Source organism: Ursus americanus, chromosome 1 (assembly GCF_024610735.1).
Source record: "Ursus americanus isolate L20-20 chromosome 1, mUrsAme1.1.p, whole genome shotgun sequence".
NCBI lineage: Eukaryota > Metazoa > Chordata > Mammalia > Carnivora > Ursidae > Ursus > Ursus americanus.
In genome coordinates this window covers 84,812,501-84,834,248 of record NC_142127.1, presented here as the reverse complement: position 1 = coordinate 84,834,248, position 21,748 = coordinate 84,812,501, and the positions used below count along the sequence as shown (strand labels likewise).

Sequence of the window (21,748 nt, the reverse complement as noted above, 5' to 3'; positions counted from 1 at the left end):
TTTCCAACTCTCCTCAATCTACTTAAGGAGGCCAGAGGTTGTAGCTCTGAATTCTTACTCTAACTAAATCCCTGGAATATGGCAGTGGTATCTTCTTACACAAATCTTAGAATTATTGTCCTGAGCTATTGAAGTTACATTAAATGCACATAATTTCAAAAAATAAAAAGCAAACTGAATCCAAGCAAATAAACAAAAGAATTTTTAAATCAGTTTGAGTTCTATTGAGAATTAAACAGCCTACTCTGTACTATCTTTGCAACTATTTTTCCTTAAATCTAAAACCATTCTAAAAATAAAACTTAAAAAAAAGTTTATGGCCAAAAATGATAGAAGACGGTATAGGTGTCATTTGTCTCCCATTTTAGTCTTTCCGTTGCTCCAGACCCCCTTCTATGAAATCATTGGATAGGAACCTAATATCCTATTCACTGTATAAACTGCCCTATAAGATTTCTTCTTTTTCTTTTTAAAACTGCTTAATTGGGGCGCCTGGGTGGCACAGCGGTTAAGCGTCTGCCTTCGGCTCAGGGCGTGATCCCGGCGTTACGGGATCGAGCCCCACATCAGGCTCCCCCGCTAGGAGCCTGCTTCTTCCTCTCCCACTCCCCCTGCTTGTGTTCCCTCTCTCGCTGGCTGTCTCTATATCTGTCGAATAAATAAATTAAAAAAAAAATTAAAAAAAAATAAAACTGCTTAATTGATTTCACGAGAGTCAAGCAGAGAAAAAAATAAAAGTCATTCTAACCTTCATAGCAGATTAAAAAAAAGACTTAAGTGCATTGACATAATGTGTTGTCCCTCATATATAATCATAAGGCTGACATACTGTCAATAGCACTCAGCTTAGAGCTGTGCCCTAGTGACAGGTGGATTCTGAGCTATTCACAAAGGGCCAGAGAACACATTCCCTGGAAGACGGGCATGAGGCTTGTCTGGGAGTGGGACTGGGGCTAAACCTGATTCCAGTACACCTGGATGAGAATCAAAATAGCGTTGAAGGCAAACTACGCACAAGGTATGAAATTCTTCCCGCTTCGGGGCAGGATGCTTACCAGGAACTGAGCTAGGACTGAACTTGCCAACAGTGGTCCAATAGCGTATTCTTTGGCCCGATGGTTTCAAAGTGATGTAGGTGCACCCTAAGGGGTCTGCAGAAAACTCTCTTAGGGTTAAAGGAAGAAAACATTAGAACTTGTACTTATATATGTATTTTTATCTAAAAAGAAGTACATTGAAATGGACAGATATTTAATGTATGAGTTGACACTGACACCCTTACTAGTTCTATTCAAGTGAACTTTGGTAGAGGAGTACATTGTTTTCTCACACCTTGCTTCCATCCGAAGGGACTTTCCTAGGCAAACTTTTAGTCTTTCCACCCCTCTGACTCAATTTGAGCAGTCTTACCTGAGCAGTCTTCTGTCTTGGGGAGGCCAGCCTTAATCCGGCAATGCCTACACTGAATGTGTGAGTCTGCTACTTCTGGGGCCCTGTTGGTCCACTTGGCTCTCACATTAAGCTACATTCTTTAATCTGGATTTTTAGTAATTAAATGATAATTTGTCTTCCTATGCCCATATCATTTTATTTTGCAATTTGTTTCAAGAAGAGGTGCCATTAGAGACCCCAGCAGTCTTTTATCACATGATAATATCAAGCTTTTCTGAGGGAGGTGTAGGAGTTCCACAACTAGAGGCTTTGATCATGGTACTCTCATTCATTCATTCATTCATTCACTTTCAGGCCCTTGCAGTTCACAGGGGTATGAGTATGATTTTATGGTTGTGCCAGGTGTCTTTCTTCCGCTCCTCCAGCTCTACTCTTCATCCTTTTCACTCTCCTCGCTGCCCTGAAAGACTGACCTTAGTAGTGGGCTACACTGTCAGCTTCTGGTTGGTGACATTATCTGTGATAACCAATTGCAAAAGTGCTTAATAGACACTTGCAAAAATATAATCAATCTTTTCATGGTCGAGGTAATGTTTAAACAATGACTGAAATAGTAATTACTTTAAAAAAAATCTCATGCTGTGGAAAGCACATTTGGAAAAGGAACTTTTGGAATGATTTCTACTATAATTTTTTTTTTTTTTGTAGCTGAAACAGTGTGAGTAAATCTGCCATGTTTAAAAATATCTCTCATATCCTGATACCTAGAAAATTTAAAAACAGAATTTTCTGACTTGCTTAAAAATATTTCAGTGAGTTTGAAGTATATTTGTCAGAAACCAAATAGTCAATCCTTTGACTGCTTTGTAAGAATTACTAATTGACATCAGGGAAGATGGAAACTTAAATTTACAAGCAAAATTTCAACAAAATCTTTGTGTAATCTTTTGGATAGGATTGAAAACGAAGCATCATAACTTTTTTTAGTGCAAGCCAATATTTCTTCCATTTGGTTCTACCTCTAATTGTGAGAGGTCTTTTTCAGTTGTTAAAGGAAAGCATTAGGAGATTTTTGATTACTGCTTCAATTTCCTTGCTGGTCTCAGGTTTTCTGTTTCTTTCTCTTTCAGTTTTGGTAGTATATACATTTCTAGGAATGCACCCATTTCTTTTTTTTTTTTTTTCAGATTTTTTATTTATTCATTTGAGAGAAAGGGAGACAGAGAGAGCACAAGCAGGGGGAGAGGCAGAGGGAAAGGGAGAAGCAGACTTCTCGCTGAGCTGGGAGCCTGACATAGGGCTCGATCCCAGGACCTGGAGATCATGACCTGAGCCGAAGGCAGACACTCAACCATCTGAGCCACTCAGGCACCCCAGAATGCATCTATTTCTTCCAGATTGTCTAATTTGTTGGCATATAGTTGCTCATAATACGTTCTTATTAAAGGAAAGCATTCAAATAAACTGAACTTATAATTAGACTTTTTGATTGTTTCAGCAAAGAGTTGTAAAACAAGATTTTAAAAATAAGAGTTTTGATAATACAAAATAAATTCATTTAAGATGGAAGGAGCTTAGTTCTCTTAATCATTGAGTTGTACATTGGTGATCACGAACCCATAGTAATGTGTGATGTAAACAAAAATAAGTTTTAGTGTGTGAAGGCACTGAGATTTTAGTGTCTAGTTACAGGAACTATACTCCCTTGGTAAGTACAGAAATTGGTACTTTGACACGTTCTTCTGTTGTAATAAACCCAAGATAAGTGTCATTGGTTTAGAGACCAGCCAGCAGAAGGTAAGGATACAGTACAGCAGGCTAGATGTCTGGAGAGTTCTGCTATGCCTCAGGAAATTTTCAGTAAAGTTTTCATGGGAGAACATGGAAGGCAGACCACAAATCTCCTGAGCCTGTAACTTGGGGGCAGTAGCTGGACCTGTCAGCTCGATGGTGTGTTGGCCACCACTTACGCAAGAATGGCATGTAGCTCAGGTGAGTTTGGGCCAATTTTCAAGCCAACAAGCATGAGAGTAGAAAGTTCAGGGATCAAGAGCCTTCCTTGGTAGAAAAGTTGATAGCTTTGGGACCTGAAATAAAAAATGGCCCCAAATGACACAGGGCCAGGGAGATTTCTCAAATGACTCAGCCCTTCAGTAAACATCAGAGAGGTTAGCATATCTTTTCATAGCATATGGTTTCAGATTGCCACTAAGTGGAAGAAAAAAAATATGGGGACCAGAAAACAATGAATAAACCAAGTTTAATAACTATGAAAAAACCTTGGCACATGGAACTAACTGAAAGCAAATAGATCAGAAACTCACCAAAAAAAGTTTTAAATAAATTGTAGTGCCAAAGAAACCATCAACCAAGGCTAAATAAAGACCTTAAAACCACCCTTGGAGAGGAAAAGAGATATGAAAGCGGCACAGTCCACAAGGAGAGGATATTCTTCAACAACCATTTCAGATATTTCTGTGGAAGATAATGGTTAAGGAAGAAACTCTCAGAGAGAGGAGCTAAGGGCCACAGAAAGAAGAATCAGGGACAGAATAAGAAACTATTCCCATCTTGGCTAATCACCCTTCACAGGGCCTTTCCAGAAGGATTTAATAATTTCTGCAGGTCATTGATGGCTATGTGTATCCTGTTCTTCCCTTTTTTACTGGAAGCTTTTATTGCAGTTATAGTGGGAAAATGCAGAGCACTGGATGCAGGGAAGGCGACATGATTTTTGCATGCCCTAGTGGAAAATGAAAATTTGGGATCCTTGCTCAATAAGCAGAGAAAAGTTGCCATTGAAAGTACTAAAATATAAAAGCCTTATCCCTTCTTTTACAGTATGTTTTGACTTATCATGGTACTTTATATTTCTACTTAATGTCATTCTAAATAAAGAAATGTTTAATTTTACTGTTCATGTTTTTATTGTGCAATGCCAGTTTTAAATGCAAATACAAGAACATTTAATTCAAATGTGGAATTAATGAAATTATACAGTTTGTATTTTGTGTCTCAAACATATGTATGCATTTTGTTCTTAAAAGAGAAGTGGCAATGTTGCACACAATAATGCAACAGTTTTTATTTTGTTTCTCCATGCAGGCACATTCTTTCAATACTCTACCTTTGGTAGAGTAAGAAAGGAATGAAAGAAGGAGCTACGGTTGTTCTATCTTTCTCTTTCCTTCTAAGACATCACATTAGTGTAGGTGGTTGGCCAATACAGGGAAAAATAGAATAAGGAAAAAGGATATAATAGAGTTCCTGGATCTTCTGTGTTTCTTAGAATGCCATTGTCTTCTTCTGTGCTCAAAACAAGTTTTTAGCTCAAATGGAAAGCATGGCCTCTCAGGGCTATCAATGCCCTGCTTACTTAGCATAGGTATGGCGTACTTATCTTGTACTCAACACAGAGTCTTGCTGAACTCCCAAACATCATAGGTCTGCCAGAATTCTGCACTCATGAGCAACACAAACTGCATATGAATGGGGGCAGCAAGGAACAAAGGACACACATATCACACATACCTGCTCTGCTCATGTGTGTGCTGCATTATCCCACTGGACTTCATTTATAAAACACAAGTCCAACAGTAATGTTATTAGTAATTTCATGAAGTGAGGGCAGAGCATTAAATCAACTGCAGGGGCCCATCTGAGTGTGGGGACCCATGTAACCACACAGGCCACATACTCAGGAGACCATTCCTTCCTGGACTTGAGACAGCCACACACACATGAGCCTGGAGATTCTGGGCTTTAAGCAGGTTTGGTGACTGGATGGGGTCTTGGATGATCTCACTGGGGAGATGAGGAGTAAGTTCTTTGTGTGGGAAAAAGAGTGGAATGTTTTTCTCCCTCCTTCCCTCCCTCCCTCCCTCCCTCCCTCCCTCCCTCCCTCCCTCCCTCCCTCCTTCCTTTTTTCCTCCCTCCCTCCCTTCCTTCCTCCTCTTCCTTTCCCTCTTTCTTTCTTTTTTTTTGGGGGGGGGGTGAATAAAAAGATGCACTGTTGCACTCACCAAACCTCTTTCCTTCTTCCTTCAGGGCACACAGTTAGGCTATATTCCCAGCCTTCTTTGTTGTTAGGTGTTCCATATGACTGAGTTCTGTCTAATGCAATGTGGGCAGAAAGGATGCACAATGGTTCTGTGGCCTGCCCACAGAAACTTCCCTCACGATCTTCTATTCAATCCCTTTCCTTGTCTGCCAGGCACATGCAGAGGAGCCAGCAGAAGACTCCAATCCCCCAAAGGGATGATTGAGCAAGTTTGGAAATGTCCTGAATCTCAGCAAACACTTCAAGCAACAGATAAACTTCTAATGCGTTAAGTCACTGAGATATTTGGGCTTATTTATTATGAATGTTAGGCTCTTCGGAATAAAACAAATTTCCACCCTCATAATATCAGCATGAGGGCTTAAGTGGCAATAAGACAAATCAGGCGAAGGATGTCAGCTGACCTTGGAGACTGGACAGACATATGGGATAAATCAGGAATGTGAAGGAGATTTTAGTGGTGGAAATCACTGGGTGTGGGGAGACCAGTGGTTGATTACAAAAGCTGGGAATAAGGCTAACCATGGATATGAATCTTAAATAGCTGTAAAGTTGGAAGACCACAGTAGCTGGGGGTGAGAGCTAGGGTCAAGAAGATTTTCTAAAAATCAATGTTATGTTCTCTGGGAGCCTTCCATGATACCTAAGTAACACCCCTCTACCCTGACTCCTTTATTCCTTACCATGACACTTTGACATGTAATACACATTTTAATAATACATTTATTTGCTGAATTAATTATTTATTGTTTTACCCAGTATAATGTTTCATAAGATCAACTTTGTCAGTTTTTTTTTTTTAAGATTTTATTTATTTATTTGACAGAGATAGAGACAGCCAGCGAGAGAGGGAACACAAGCAGGGGGAGTGGGAGAGGAAGAAGCAGGCTCATAGCAGAGGAGCCTGATGTGGGGCTTGATCCCGTAACGCCGGGATCATGCCCTGAGCCGAAGGCAGACGCTTAACCGCTGTGCCACCCAGGCGCCCCAACTTTGTCAGTTTCATTAACCCTCGTGCCTAATATATTGCTCAGTCCTTGGCATTGACCAGGTGAATACATATATAAAAATATGCATAAATTATGCTTAATCATGGGACATTTAACACTTTAGACCATCTTTAATTGGTTTCTGACTTGGCCCTTGGTACTACATGAGTGGCTATCCTATTTCTGAGCTCAGTCTTGCTTGACTGTGACCCTGATTCATGCAGTTGGGCCTCTACAATATTGCCCACCCTACTGCTCAGACCTCTTGAGTTTGCCATTTTGACTTTTGCCCCCCACCTGCCCTACCTCTGTTTAGATATACCCCCAAGGCTTTCTTCCCTTGATTTGGATGCTTTGCCCTTAGGACTTTTGCCCATTTTCCCATTCCTGATCTATCTTCAGATTCACAATTCTGTGTGTTTTCTACCAGCTCAGTTGACACTTGCTTTACACCAAGGTCCAGGATCGCGTCTTATTCCTGCCATTCCGAGTCCAAGTGCGCTCAGACTGCAGCTGTCTCTGAGCCTTCTCTTTCCAAATTTCCTTAGCATTCAACACAGAATAGCTTATTCAGGCTCAAACCACCAATTATCCTGAACTAGTGTGGTTCATGTGAAATGTATACCTTTAAAAATAAAATAGGACTGTTTAAGTGAAAGGGAAAGGGATTTAATATAAAAATATGTTAGCAGTGCTGAAAAAAATATGATACGCTAAGTAGACATTCATCTCAAAGAAGGGCTGGGAGGTCAGGGATTGCGTGGGTCCTACCTTACATCACACACAATCCCCGATACAGTGCTATGCACACAGCAAATACTCAATAAATATTTCTTTACAGATTGCTTGGTTATTGTGACGAAAACGTGATAATTTTGACAAATATTGATGTAGTAGAACGTGCCACAAAGTCTGATCCTGGTTCCAGTCCTCTTTAGCAGCCTTGGCTCGCTATCCAAATGATTATGTTCTGAGGCCTCGCGTAGCCACATTTCATCACAGTAGTGACAGCGTTGAAGTGGCTGAGTGAATGTAGTGCCTGTTCATAAAATCATTTCAAGTAAAAGGCTTCAAGATCCTTCCAGCTGTTATTCAAATCTATATCATTATTTACTGTAGGACATAAAACACCAAGGTCTCATACATTTCCTCCCTCATTGAACTAGCACCAGACAAGCCATGTGACAGGGCACTGGGGTACAATAAAGTCGGTCACCTCAGAATTTGTTTCCTTAAGCATTCTATTCTTCCTCTAAATTGTGGGTAATGCAATTGACAGTCTCATGGACGTTAAGGTGATTACATTCAATAGACTAAAGCTTTGGTGCTTTGAAATGAACAAGCCACATGCAGTGGGTACAGAAAACTGGGAAGTTATTATGTATCTGTTTTGAGATAAACACTTTGTTGCTGCTGACATTCTGTAACTTTTTATCATATTTTCAAAAAAAAAAAAAAAGTGAGCCAAACTGGTTGCCTTGGAAATGATAATGATGTCACAGAGGATGATGACTTCTCATAATCTATAAGCAGCTAGAGCAGATGTGCTTGCAAGAAACAAAGATCTTGTTTTCATACAAATGTTCTCAAAATAAAACACAAAGGAAGAAAAATACCCAGAGCACATAATGCAAAGAAAAAGAATTGGTTCTAAATAGAATGTTTTACAAAGTTTTCCATAAAGCCTCAGCTGCTCCTCAAAGCACGACCAGCTTGAACATGGATAACAGACGTGAAATTACAGTACTCATGAAATTAGTATTCAGGTTGCACAATCTCTCCTTTCAAAGGCTTCAAGCATACTTTATGCATGCACAATTATAGAAGCAGGTAATGAGAGAGATTCTGATTTTCCCCCTATTGTTGCTATTGTACTTAGCTAGATAAGTCTTGATAAAAATTGCTTTGTTAAAAATAAATCTAAGCAATAATTTATTAATTCTATTGAAAAGATTTTTTGCCTTTTATTATAAGATACATTGGATAATTTTTCTAAAACACACATTATTCTGTCCATGGAGATGGGTAGCAACATAATCAACTTTTAGTAAAGAATCAAAGCTCAGTAACAATTAATAATCTGCAAGCTATGGTAATTCTTTGCAATTTTATTATTCCACATCACAATTAATTTCACTTCAATTATCAGAGATTTTAAAAAAGGATATTCAAAGTTTATGACTATGACCCCCTGAAATACATAGATAGAATAAACAATATATCAAATGAATGGGTTGTGTCAAAATATATTACAATGCTTTCACTACGTAACTTTGAATTTAATTCTGTACCTTGATGGTCATTGATAACATCCTAAATTAATTCTTCAGATTCTCAAATATCACCCACAGTAACTGCAAATATTTCTTAGAATTAATCAAAGTTTAAATAATAAAAATGAATTAATTATGATAAAGTTTTCACTCCCTGCAATAAAAAAACCTCTCCATCCAACTTACAATATGAATTTGCCGATAAAAATTTTTAAATTCTTCTAAAGCTAAATGAGAAATATGAACTGAGTAGAAAGGAGATAAACTAACAATTCTGACAATTCCTAAAATATATTGCTCTTAAAGAAATCTATTATAGAAAAATATTTCAAATGAAAACGTAAAAGATAAGATACATTAGGCCAGAATTCTGCATTACTATTAAGTAGTAGCATACACATTTTATTTTACTTCCAATCTAATGTCTAAATTAACTTTTCATTTCATTCAAATGACAATTGAATTTGTTAATTTCGTTGAGAAATGCAGAATACTAAAATTATATAAAAGAAAAACATACAAATAAAAGAGTAAAAAGTAAAGGTTCACTATGTTTTCTAGCCTGGGTTAAAAGAAATTGAGAATAAGTAACAGGTGTTTCTGAAAGCTAGCCTTTAATCCTAGTTTTAGTTCTGTGATCATATTGAAGTCATATACTATTTTAAGACATAAGCTCACTTTTTAAAAGTACATAATATGAATACAGTACTCTAAATGGACACCAATGTTTGAGGCATATGGTGAGAACTGATATACTATGATAATATAGCTTCTAAAGAAGAGGAATAAAAACACTCCAGAGACAGGCTTTTTATAAACACTACAAAGAGAAGAAAAGAGTGACTTTTAGTAACTGCAAAAGGCAACAATAGTTTGGTTGATTTAGCCAAAATGCAAAGACCTAAATTAAAAAAAAAAAAGTATAGGTATTTAAAAATAGAAAAAGAGAAAGGAAATTGCATTAAAAGCACTTTTTAATAAATGAATGACTAGACAGAGTTGGAATATTTTATACTACTTTATTGACAAAGGATTCAATCTCAATGATAATTTTAACAAAGATGGTACCAAGTCCGTATAAATTGTTGTACTAAGAAATAATAACCATTATAAAAAATGATGACCCAGTCTTTCTCTAAAATTGCTCTAATATAGTAAGGGAGATAAGGTACCATACATGCGTGAAAGAATATATTTTATTGTGAGCTAAACGAAAACATTATTAATGCAGATAGTAGATGCTAAGTTAACCTAAATGGAAATATAAAGCATGTATTTATAACATATGACAGCAAAGCAGTACAGGGGCACAAATACAAAATGTGGTTTAATAATTCAATAGAACTAAAGCTGCTTATAAATAAGATATGACAGAATATGTTGTTTTCTCATATACAAAAGTTTTTGTCTATAATTAGGTTTTTTAAATCTTTATTTCATTAAACAATGCTTATGTCAAATTTTTCTATTTTAAAGACTCCCAACAAGGGTGAACAAACAAAAACTGGATAGTTTCTGGTCTCTGGGGGAGATATCTTAGTTTGCAAATTGTCATAAACCTTGCACCCCCTACATGAGCGTGGGTTAATTTTGCTGTTTGTTGCTATGTGAGGTTTTTCTAGGCAATGACACATATGCTCTAATTTATAGTTGGCTGAGCTCTGTATTAAAAAAACAAACCCTGAATCTGATATATTTTATTAGGAGGACTACATTTTGAAAAACAAGCATGAGAAATGTGTATTCCAATCCACATGTCAGAGAATATGTTTATTTTTCTGATTTTTCTTTTTAAAAAAATGGAAAAAAGATGTTACAACTTGGGAAGGAAATCAATAGAAAAATAAGGGAAAGAACAACAGTCAGGTTGTTAATCAACTACTAACTGTAATCACACTAATTTAAGAATGTCCTTTGAAAAACTGCTATTCAGATGATTTGCTTGCTTAATTTCTTAAAGAAATACAATATAACCCTTACGAGGGTGCAGGGCTGTTCTCAGCCTTGATTTGATCAGTTACAAATATTAATTCACTTAATCCTATTAAAAAATTATGAGGCGAATTCTATTATTACTATCCACTTTTAATAGATGAGGAAATGGATATTAAGAAATTTGTCCAACTATTAAGTAACACAGTAAGTGGTAAAGCTGGGATTTGACCCTAGGCTTTCCAGATTGAAGGTTTTTGATTCCTGTACCACCAATGACACTTTTGTCAGTATCAGCTGGGTCAAATTCTTCTTGGAGCACTGAGCTGGGAAGTTTTGTGTGTGTTTGGTATGATGAGTTCACAGACTTCCTAGATAATTAGAGCAATTAGTGTATTTCCTCTTTTGTTTGGTTACTATGAGTTCAGAAGTAAGCTTTGTGTTCAATTGTGGCTTTTTCATCACCAGAATTTCTTGATATTTTTCTTTCCCCTTTGTTTCATAGTTTCTTTCATGTTATTTGCAGTCTTTCACCTTATTGTTCTTTGAATTTACAATGAGTTCAAATTCTTTTAGGAAGTATGGGGGGGGGGCAATCACTAATCAACTTCTACCAATAACTACAAATCAGTCTTGAACAGAACTCCTTCATATTCTCCGATTTATAGATCAAATAACTACAGGAGACCAGATATGGCTATCACTAATCATTTAAAATAAGACGTGGCTAAACTAAACTGAAAAGTCACCTGAGACCAGAGCTGGTAACTTCTTTTAGTATTTAACAATAAACAGACACATTTTAATTAAATTTTGGCCTTTTCAAAGCTTTCACTCTTTGCTTTAGTAGTGCTAGAAGAACCGTTGGTCACTAGGCCCATTTTATACGGTGAAGGTGAGGATAATGGTGATCTCTTGACTTTATCATCCTAGATAAAATGATGCCATGTCCTTTCCTCTTTCATCAAGGGCAGTTAGATGGTAGAAGATGAAAGAGTATGATTTTAGATGACTTGACTCTATTTATCCTGAGTTCTACCACTAACTAGCTGGTAATATTGAGAAATCATTTAAATTCTATGGGTCGAATATTACATGATTAAAACACAGCTTCATTATATAATTCTATCTCTCCTTCCAGCTGGACATTTTGATCATTCTCTTGTATTCTTTCATTTCGTATGTGAAGAAACAAATTTCAGAGAAATGAAGTGACTCAATCAGAGGAAAACAGTACAATCAGAGGAAAACAGACTTCTGGAATTTTATTAAGAAATCAAACAGTGTAGGGGCGCCTGGGTGGCTCAGTCGTTAAGCATCTGCCTTCGGCTCAGGGCGTGATCCCAGTGTTCTGGGATCAAGCCCCACATCAGGCTCCTCTGCTGAGAGCGTGCTTCTTCCTCTCCCACTCCCCCTGCTTGTGTTCCCTTTCTCGCTGGCTATCTCTCTCTCTCTGTCAAATAAATAAATAAAATCTTAAAAAATAAATAAATAAATAAAAATAAAGATAAAAAAAAAGAAAGAAATCAAACAGTGTAGGTACCTCCTATCTTTCTCCCTCTCAACCCAGCTTTACTGCTATTCTGAAAGTGGTATCTTTCTTTTCCATTTTATTGTACTTACTATATATATATATATATACACACACATATGTAAATAAACAATACATAATACAATTTTCAATGTTTAACGTAAGAAAATTCTTTGACTATTGACTTATTTCACCCAACATAATATTTTGGATTTTATCCATGTTGATATGTAGTGGTCTATATAACTGCTATATAGTATTTTGATAAAGTGATAGACCTCAATTTGTTCATCTGTTTTCTTAAACAGTAGCTTTCAATCTGTTTTTGACCATGCAATCCATAGGGGATAAACATGCATTTTATGTGGTGACCCAGTAGGTAGATCCTGCGTATCTGTAAAATCAAAGTTTACCTTTTTATTTATCCCTATTGTATGTGATGTACTCTATTCCATTCCATTTCATTTTTTAAAAATGCTGGTTATGACACACTAAATATATAGCCCTCTATTGGGTTACAATCTGACATTTGAAAAACACTGTTCTAGAGAAATATTTTTCCAACTGCTACAACACTTCCAGTACTCTGATATTTCTCTAGGATGGGGTGGGCAGCTTGGGGTAAGGGAGTAAGTGCTCGTTAGAATTTTTTCAAGCAAGGAATGATGTAACTAACTAAGTAGGAATATTTTGAACTGATGCAACTAAATAGGAAAATATTAAACCTGTGGATGGCTTAGGTACAGAAAACAAGCTTGTGAACCATGATTTTAAGAGGCTAGGCTGAATTCTTATCATGAGGCAGTTCTGAAAAACTATATAGATTTTTAAATAAATGATTTGTATTTTAAATTGATGCTGCAAGCTTAGTACTTTAAGGATTCCTCTGAACAGTCTGTAAATTGGAATGAATATTTTTAGAAAGTGAATAAAAACCACTCATTTTAACTTATATATTTATTTGTCATGGTGAATGAAGAATGTCCGTAACTCAGGGAAATGGCTTTATCTATATTTCCATAAGCTACATCAATAAGCTTTATGCCTCAGTTGTATTGCAGTATATTATTTACAGACTTGAACACAAATGACTTCATTAACGTACAGGTCTCCTACGAAGATGTTGTAATGTGGATTTCTGTGTCAAGTGGAAGTGCAACCATTTCTTTTACAAAAAAAAAATCTTGAATTCCAATATGATTACATGTTATACTGGTCTTTGAAAGTGCATTTCAGCCTATGGCCATGACTAGAGATGTAAGAACACTTTGCTTTTGCAAGATTGGCCATTACTATTTGGTTTTTGGCATTATTACTGACTAAAGTACTCTACTCCTTTCATCATCAGCTCTCAGTATACAATGCTTGGCAAAATCTAATGACTTTGATGAGACACCAGTCTTCATAAGATCCAGAGGTCAGAAAGTGCCTTGTTTTCTTACCCTGATTTTTAAGTAAGTAATGAAGTTGACAGAGGAAGCCAAATCTGCCAAAACTCCAAAGAAAGAGAACTCAAAAAGTGCAAGGGGAAGCAAGTGTTAGGAGGCTATCATCTTAATTAGGAGCCATTGTATGGCCATGATCTGTAGCAGTTTAGGCCTCGTGAATCTTTCACCTTGGAATACAGTGCTACAATTTCTGGCCACAGTGTAAAGATATAAATAATGATAGGCATATTTAACCTCTGAAGGCATGGCTGTCAATCTGATTCCAGATCAAAGGAATCAGAAGGTTGATAAGGAAATCGAAATGGAAGATGGGAGCTCCAGGTGAGGCCAACTCATCTATTCCACACTCTCAAGTCAACCACTGTTTGTGGTCTGCTCTGATTCAGTATAACATTGCTCCTTTCTCTCTCAAAACTTTCTTACCATGGTCCCTGGAACTCCTTTCTCAAGCAAAACAAGCAAGAAATTCCATCCTACATCCTCTCATTGATTTAAAAAAAATATTTGTTTCCTAAATGAAAGGGCTCTCCATTAAAGCCATGACTCCCTTTTAAGAGAGGGTGAACATGTAGTTTAACATAGAAACCATAACACTTTTAAAAGTGAAAGAGGGGCACTATTAATAGTTATGTCAGGACTGCAGGTGTAAATTGGGACTGTTACTGACAAAATAGATGTTAAGGTCACCTTACCTATAGTCCTCTCAATAGAAGGCCACTCATTTTCCTATAATTCACCTAGCTCAGGGTTAGAAAACAGGATCAACATCCCCTATACAACTCAAACCACTTTTTCAGAATATTTACACTTTTGTGTAAAACTACAGTTATTCTGATGTCCCTCCTTCACTGCTACCTGCTCACTATTCTTCCTCTTTGCTGTTATTTATCAGCCTTTCAGGGACTATCTCTTCAAAGATTTCAGCAAGTAGTTCAGTATCTTCCTCTACTTCCAAGACCCAAGGTAATCTCCTGATTATCCTGTCACTTTTCTGATAATCCAACCCCTAGAAGTCATGACTTCTCAATCTCCATTCTGGATCCTGGCATTTTTTATTCAACAGAAATATCAAATATCTGTTCAAAGTCCCATATACTTTCATATCTCTCACTCAGCATTCCCTTTTAGACAAGTTCTTCAACCTCACTGGGACTCAAGGACTCTATATCACTCTACTTTTTGTATTGATCAGCACCCTATCAGTTGGTATCCTTCTCTATAAAGCTTACTCAATAGACCATTACTCTATTTCTTTTCATTAAACTCAATTTTTTTGATTTAGGGTCTTAAATCTCCCTACCTGTTGAAATTTCTACACTGGGTCAATCCTGTTGCTCATATTTTCAAGATTATTATACCTGGTCTGTGAGCTCACCTATAAGTTATTGCATCAAGCATATGGATGGTTTATTTGTCACCAGCCTCAACTGGTTCCTCTATTCTGCCCATCAATCTTTCCATATACTTATTTTAAGTTACCCTCTCTTACATTCTTCATAGCAAGTACTTCAAGCTTATTAACTTTTGTTAAACTTTCAATACAGCAAATTTTCCCTTCGATCTCAGTAAATAACACTGACACCTTCATCAAACCCTCCCCAACTTCTATCACATCAACTAACAGACTCTGCAAGTACTCATCCTTTCTTGTTTCTCTTCCGTACAAGAGATATAATTATTTCATTTGTGCTCTAGATATTTTTTTTCCCTGTCCCTTCAGGGACCTTCCTTCACCAATTTTCTTCTATCTCCAATCTCTAAATTGCTATTGACACTTTCTGATCAGCATGTTGAAGTCTTAAAAAACAAAACCTTTTCCAACCCCACATTCTCCTCCAGCTCCTAGCCACTGTCTTTCCTTTTATAGCCAAACTCATCGAAATTATTGTTCTATACTCACAGCCTATTTCCTCACACTCTCCTCAATGACTCCAATCTATTTTCTGCTGTCATTCCTACAGGCAGCATTTGCTGCTGTTGGTCTCTTCCTTTATTCTTAGATCTACTGATTTTCCTCTCAGATCTCTGCATCGTTCTGTTTAGGTAGCTTATCTCAAACATGCTGTTGTCCCTCATGAATCTCCTTAAGCAGCCTGACTTGATTGAGGTTGAAGGATTCATTGAAGTTCTAAAACAGGCAAAAGGAGACCATATCATGAGACCATGATATTCTTGAGGATCAGGAGAGAAGTCTGGCCAGATGACTAGGGTCATGTGCACGTGCAAAATGGAATAACCTTAGTGAGCTTCACTATCCAGGACCTGGCCTTTAGCCTTGTGGGGTTACTGAAATTCAAGTTTATAGGTGCATCTAGGACAACTAAAAATGTTTAAACTTATAAAACATGGCTGTATAAAAACCTAGAAACATCATTTATATAAAAAGGTAAACAATTGTTGAGTATACTCTCTCCACATAGGAAAATGACATGGAAAGGGAAAATGACACCAAGTGGCTAATGTTGGGTTTGGAATTGATCAAAGCATTCTGCGTATGAGAGACTGTCTAATGGTATCAGGCCTTATAGCCTGCATTGTCCACCTCTACATCAGGAATGAACTCTGAAAGCAATATTCCCAAAGACTTGGGAGAAGGGTACCCCTCTCTCAGATATATTAGATTGTGAAGAAACAGGATTCCTATTTAACAAGTCTTCTGTTAGGCATTTATTCTCGAACATAAGTATCAGAAGATGTCTGATTATTTTTAAGACTATATTATAAATGTGGCGCCTGGGTAACTCGGTTAAGCATCTGCCTTCAGTTTAGTTCATGATCTCAGGGTCCTGAGAGGGAGCCCCCATCCGGCTCTGTGCCCAGCAGGGAGTCTGCTTGTCCCTCTGTCCCTCCCCCCCAGCCACATCCCCCCTTCATCTCTCTCTCTCTCTCTCAAATAAATAATTTTTTTTAAAGAATATATTATGAACATACCAGAACCTTTGTTCGTTTCATATTTTGGCTATTTCAAGATGTTTTGGGAAGCTCTTCTGCCTTTGGACAGGTTATTCCAAATGTCCTGAAACAAATTTCCTCCAAAGCCACCAATCAGCTTCCCTCATAAATAGTATCTCTGTTATCAAATCAAAGTATTATTTCTTGTTGCTTTTGGAAAAAAAAAACCCTGCTATGAGAAAACAAATATGTAACTCTTATTACCTATGCAGAGTGGGATAGGAAAACCTAATTAAAACAGTGTAGATTTATGTCTCTATTACAGTATTCAATTTGTAAATTAAAACAGAGAAAAATCCTAATCTCACAGGCTTTGTTTAATGGATCCTAGCAAAATGTTCAAACTGACCTTTACTATAAGCCGAGAGTTGCTCTCCACTAGAAAAAAATCTGTTTCTTGAATTCAAAATATCATTTAAGAATACCATAACCATTTAAAATCACAATGTTCACTACACAAACTCAGTCATTCATTCTTTGCACACATAGGTGAGGTCAGTCTACAAAAGGAAGGAGTGTGATGCTTGTTTTTGGGAGCAACGAATCAGAAGCAATCTCTTTCGAAACAAAAGTGCAAATATGCTTGGTGATCCAGAATTTAAAGTTAAGATCTTGTCTCTATCTCTTTGTCACCATTAATTGACACTCAATTTCTTATGGGGTGGTTATCTTTTAATTCACTCTCAGTGGTTCTCTCAGGTCATTCACTTGTTCAGAAGAGCTCAAAGAAGGTACTGATGAATACCTAATGTTAAAGTATTAGAGGTCAAATAGGTCATGTTTCGCAGATAGGCACTGGGTTTGGTGGAGTTCTATGTTGATACCACATTTGAATAAACTTCTAAGAACATCGTGGACACTTGGGTTTTCTTCCAAGTGGTTCAATATTGGACAGTAGTTACCCAAAGGGCTGGAGTTAACTTCAGCAACAGTTCTGTATGATTGCTAAATACATCATGGTGGGTATTACTATGGGATTTTTAGAACTTAAGACATGTCTTTGAATCCAGCTCTGAGATTATGCTATCCTGAAAAGATGAATAATGTATTCACACCTCAATTTTTTCATGTAAAAAATAGGGTTAATATTATCTTGAAAATGACTATGGGGGTTAAATGAGATAATGTAACATGCTTATCATGATGCTTGGCATAAAGTAAATGCCTATAATGGTAATGATGGTATATAGCTAGTCCCACGGAAATCAGTTTTATCATCAATCTAAAGTGCTGGAGATTCTGCATAAGGATTTCTCAAAAACGATATTATTTCAAAAACATAGTCTTTCAATGAGGCAGTTTATGGAATACAGTTTATAGGACTTTTGATGATATCCTTATTCTATTAAGTGGGACTTTCCCAGGTGTCTAGTACCTCACCATGACGTCAAGTTTTAAATACCTTTTTGAAGCCTGAACATAGCTGTTAGGGGGAGGGATACTGATAGTGTTATTCTCATCTTCATCTATCATGTCTTGAGACAGTTCAGAATGCCACACTAACCTCTATATTAAGCTAACCTTTCTCTAAACCACAAGTCATGAGAATTGGGGGAGGTGACATTTGACTTTACTACCTGTAAATGACCTTTCTTTGATTAATTTCCCTCTTCCAAACCACAGCCGTCTTTCAGACTTATCAGGCAGGAAACGGCTTCCCATTTCTATCCCTGTGTGGCTTTTAATTCCTAAAGTTGTCACCATCTGGCCATAAAAAGGGGGAAGGTTGAATCCCAGGATTCTTTCCTTCACTTTCTGTTGGTAGTGTGTTCTTCTATTTTTTTCGGTCTATATAGGATTGTTTAAACATGTGATTAGACTCGGCTGCACTGTGAAAGAATTTTGGTTTACAAAGAGTTGAGGCTTCTCACAAAAACTGGACATGTAATCCCATGAGCTTTTCACAGGTCTAAAAAACAAAAGAAAACAAAACAGGTTCACACTCCTATTGGCACTGGTTTAACTACCAAGTCTTTCCCTTGAGATGTTACCTGTCATCTGTTTTAGACTACGGATATCTCTAGCAGAATCTGACTGTTGGTATTATAGGTCTGTAGACTAATATGCCTTAATTTCACTTACTAATTACAAAGTCAAATGATCATTTTTGGTTTTCCTTCTTATCCCCAGAGGGTATTTATTATCTTGTATCTAAATTAATGCTCAGTAGACAATGTGTTCTCCTTATTATTATCCAATTTGTAAGCTGTGTCTTCAGAAAGTTGAATCATCTTTTTCTTCTCTGGTGCTAACTTTATTGGAGAGTTCAATAACCTCATTATACTTTTTGTGCTCATAAATTTTAGGGTGTTTTAGAAGAATGTTCTCCTCAATGCCTTTTAGAGTTGTTTTTTGTGCATCAGCTATCTACACTTGACTCAGCTCAAAGTTCCTTCATTTTTGCATTAATAGAAGTCATTTTCTCAAATGTTGAAACATCTGCATTTTAAAGCAACTATGATATATTCTGATGGCATCTTTAAAAATGTGTACTTTCATTTTTATTCAGAAACTTCTCCAGTCTTCGCTCCGTTGGTATGAGTTTAATTCCCACAATTTATAATTCTCATTTGGGATAGAGATAACTAACTTATTGTCTGCTCTACATCAAAACGTACTCTCTAGAAGAAATCTGATATTATTCTATCCAAGTGTGAATTTAAGTCACAATGTTACCTTTTCTAGGGACATGGGTATTTGACAAGAGCCTTATATCTAATTGCAAAGTGACACTCTTAAGAATTGTTAAAAGAAACTACTGTTCAGGGTGGATGGAATAAGACCCTTATCATGTGGGACTTACATGCCACCCAGACAGACCCCAGATTATCAATGTACTCAGGGAGGTATTAATATGCCTTACTTATGAACTGATTTTGGTATCTTAGAATGTTTTCTTTGAAATTATGGTTCTATTTCTGGCTTACCTGCTTCTTCATAGTGCCAATGTAGGTCGACAGGAGACTATGAGACCATTGTTCCATATCCCGCTTAAAAGAGAACACCACTTCAAAGAGAACAACACCTGACAAAAATAAAACAACAAGCAATCAGTTTTAAAACATTGTGTCTGTGTGCTTGTTAACTTTAACTTTTTCAGGGATTTTAAGTTACTTTAGGGAAACTACTTTGGGTGATCACGTTCTATACCTGCACAACAAAGCCATCTAAATAAAAATAATTAATATATAATTAATTTCCAAAAATTTCTCCTTTAATATTAGGAAAGTATTGCAATGTTTAGAATTGTCCCCTCTTGCCCCCCTGCTAAAAACAAAATCAAAAGTTAAAAACATGGAATGAATTCCTTGAACAAATTTTTGTCAAATTCACTTTTATTAAAATTTCTTTAAAGGGTACTAGGGCTTTAAAATCTAACACAGATAAAATAAGCCACCCAAAGAAAACAAAATACTTCATAATGTACCTTTAAGCTACACTGCCTTTTAAAAATGTTCTTTTGCTAATTGCATTTAGTGATTACAGAATTAAATCTGTTGCATTCTTTGTTAGTCAACTTAGTTTATAAATTATCAGGCATTAACACGAAATAATTTGTTTATGAAACACAGCGGTCACATAAACGTATTTTACTCAAAATCATATTTGATGTACAATTTTAACCACTCTCCCGCTATATTTGTACAAGTTATATTATCTATCAAGGTATTCACATTCTTCATGTAAACATAAGCCAGAGAGTTGACCTGTAAACGTTCGTTAATGATGTTTATAACATCACTTACGAGCCAAAACTTGACCAAAATCTTTATGGAATTAGAATATCTTTGTTATCCTACCCTTTCTGTCCCTTAATAACAGTTAAGTTTTCAAGGTGAAGCCAAGTGAGTATGTGATTAGCTCCACATTCATCCATTTAGTAAAGGTTTATTGAGTACCGACATGCCAAACACTGTGCTAGTTCTGAGAAAACAGTTATTAGCAAGACAGACATAATCTCTGCTCTTAAAAAGATTCTAGTGGGGGAGACAGATTTTCTTTTAAAACTCAACCAAAAAATATTTACAAATTGTATAATGAAAGAAATGTGCAAAGTGCTAAGATAAGGGTTGGTGCTAGCTAGGCACAGTTTCTGATAGGATGGGACAGAAAGGAGGAGAAAGAAGCAGCTATTTGAATAATGGTGGGTATGGGTATGTTTTCTCCCCATCTCCTCACTAACTCCCTAAAGTGAATATTTATATGGTACTGCACTTCCCTAGTGATACATTTTTATGCATAGTATAACCATATATATACTTTTAAAATGTGTGTAGTGTAGTTACAGCAAAGGACGGAAATAAATACACCCTCTAACCACTATAAAAATACTGTTGAGAAAAATTGTGAACACAGTGAATTACTAGTTTATACAAAGTTTCCTTTCTATAAGTACAATTGTGAGTCTCAGAGCCAGGATTATTCAACTGCAGAGGACGAACTAGAACCCCTGGTTTTTGTGTGTAAACATAATCTTGACTTCTTTGGGGTGAGCTGGACACACCACGATCTGCAAATGAGAAAGAAACAAAGACGTCAAAAACAGGAGAAATTTTCCAAATTGGTCTAATTCTCACAAGTGGTTATATGATCTTTGCCATTCTAAAATTTGGGAGCCATTGCCCCTTGCCTAAATCCCTCATTCTTGGCCATCAACTGTAAAGTGTCTGAATGCTTAGCCACTAGAGGGAGAGAGTGTGCCTCTGGTGATTTTGGAGCCAATGGAAGTAACTCATGAAAAGGATAGGCTTTCAAGGGAGCTAAATTAAGCTCCAACCAGCTAGGGGTATGGACTATTCCAGCTCGGGTAGCTTTGGGAAATCTGAGGATGGTTCCTTAAGACTTGACAATGGATCCTCTTCTACTTGTAATTAGACTATTTAAACTAGCCAGATATTTCATCTTAATTTTGAATATGTTTTAATTCATCTTTTCCAAGGACCTCCATAACTTTGAAGATACTTAAACACAGGCTTAATTTTTAGGAAGGACCTGTGGCAATTCAGGGAAGTTACGTTTCCCTTTACATATTGGGAATTTATATATAATGAACAACATTCCAATTTTCTAAGATAATTTAGGATTAAAATCTTTGCTATCTACTGCGATTATTGGAATGATTGGTGGAGTTCTAATTTCAGTCTTTTCCAAATATGACTTCAGGAAAATTA

At 36.6% G+C, this 21,748-nt stretch overlaps 1 protein-coding gene across 1 annotated transcript in view; it reads right to left on the bottom strand.

Annotated features, from left to right (window-relative positions):
- Positions 1 to 11,885: 11,885 nt before the first annotated feature.
- LOC123798013 (uncharacterized) overlaps positions 11,886 to 21,748 on the bottom strand; it is a 12,012-nt gene continuing 2,149 nt past the window's right edge. Inside the window, exons 4-7 of the mRNA XM_087857654.1 lie at positions 20,974 to 21,087; positions 19,505 to 19,602; positions 16,557 to 16,695; positions 11,886 to 12,099 (exon numbers count right to left, since the gene is read on the bottom strand). Coding sequence (XP_087713780.1) covers positions 16,681 to 16,695; positions 19,505 to 19,602; positions 20,974 to 21,087 — 227 coding nt within the window. The 3' untranslated portion in view covers positions 11,886 to 12,099; positions 16,557 to 16,680. The remainder of the gene's footprint in view (positions 12,100 to 16,556; positions 16,696 to 19,504; positions 19,603 to 20,973; positions 21,088 to 21,748) is intronic.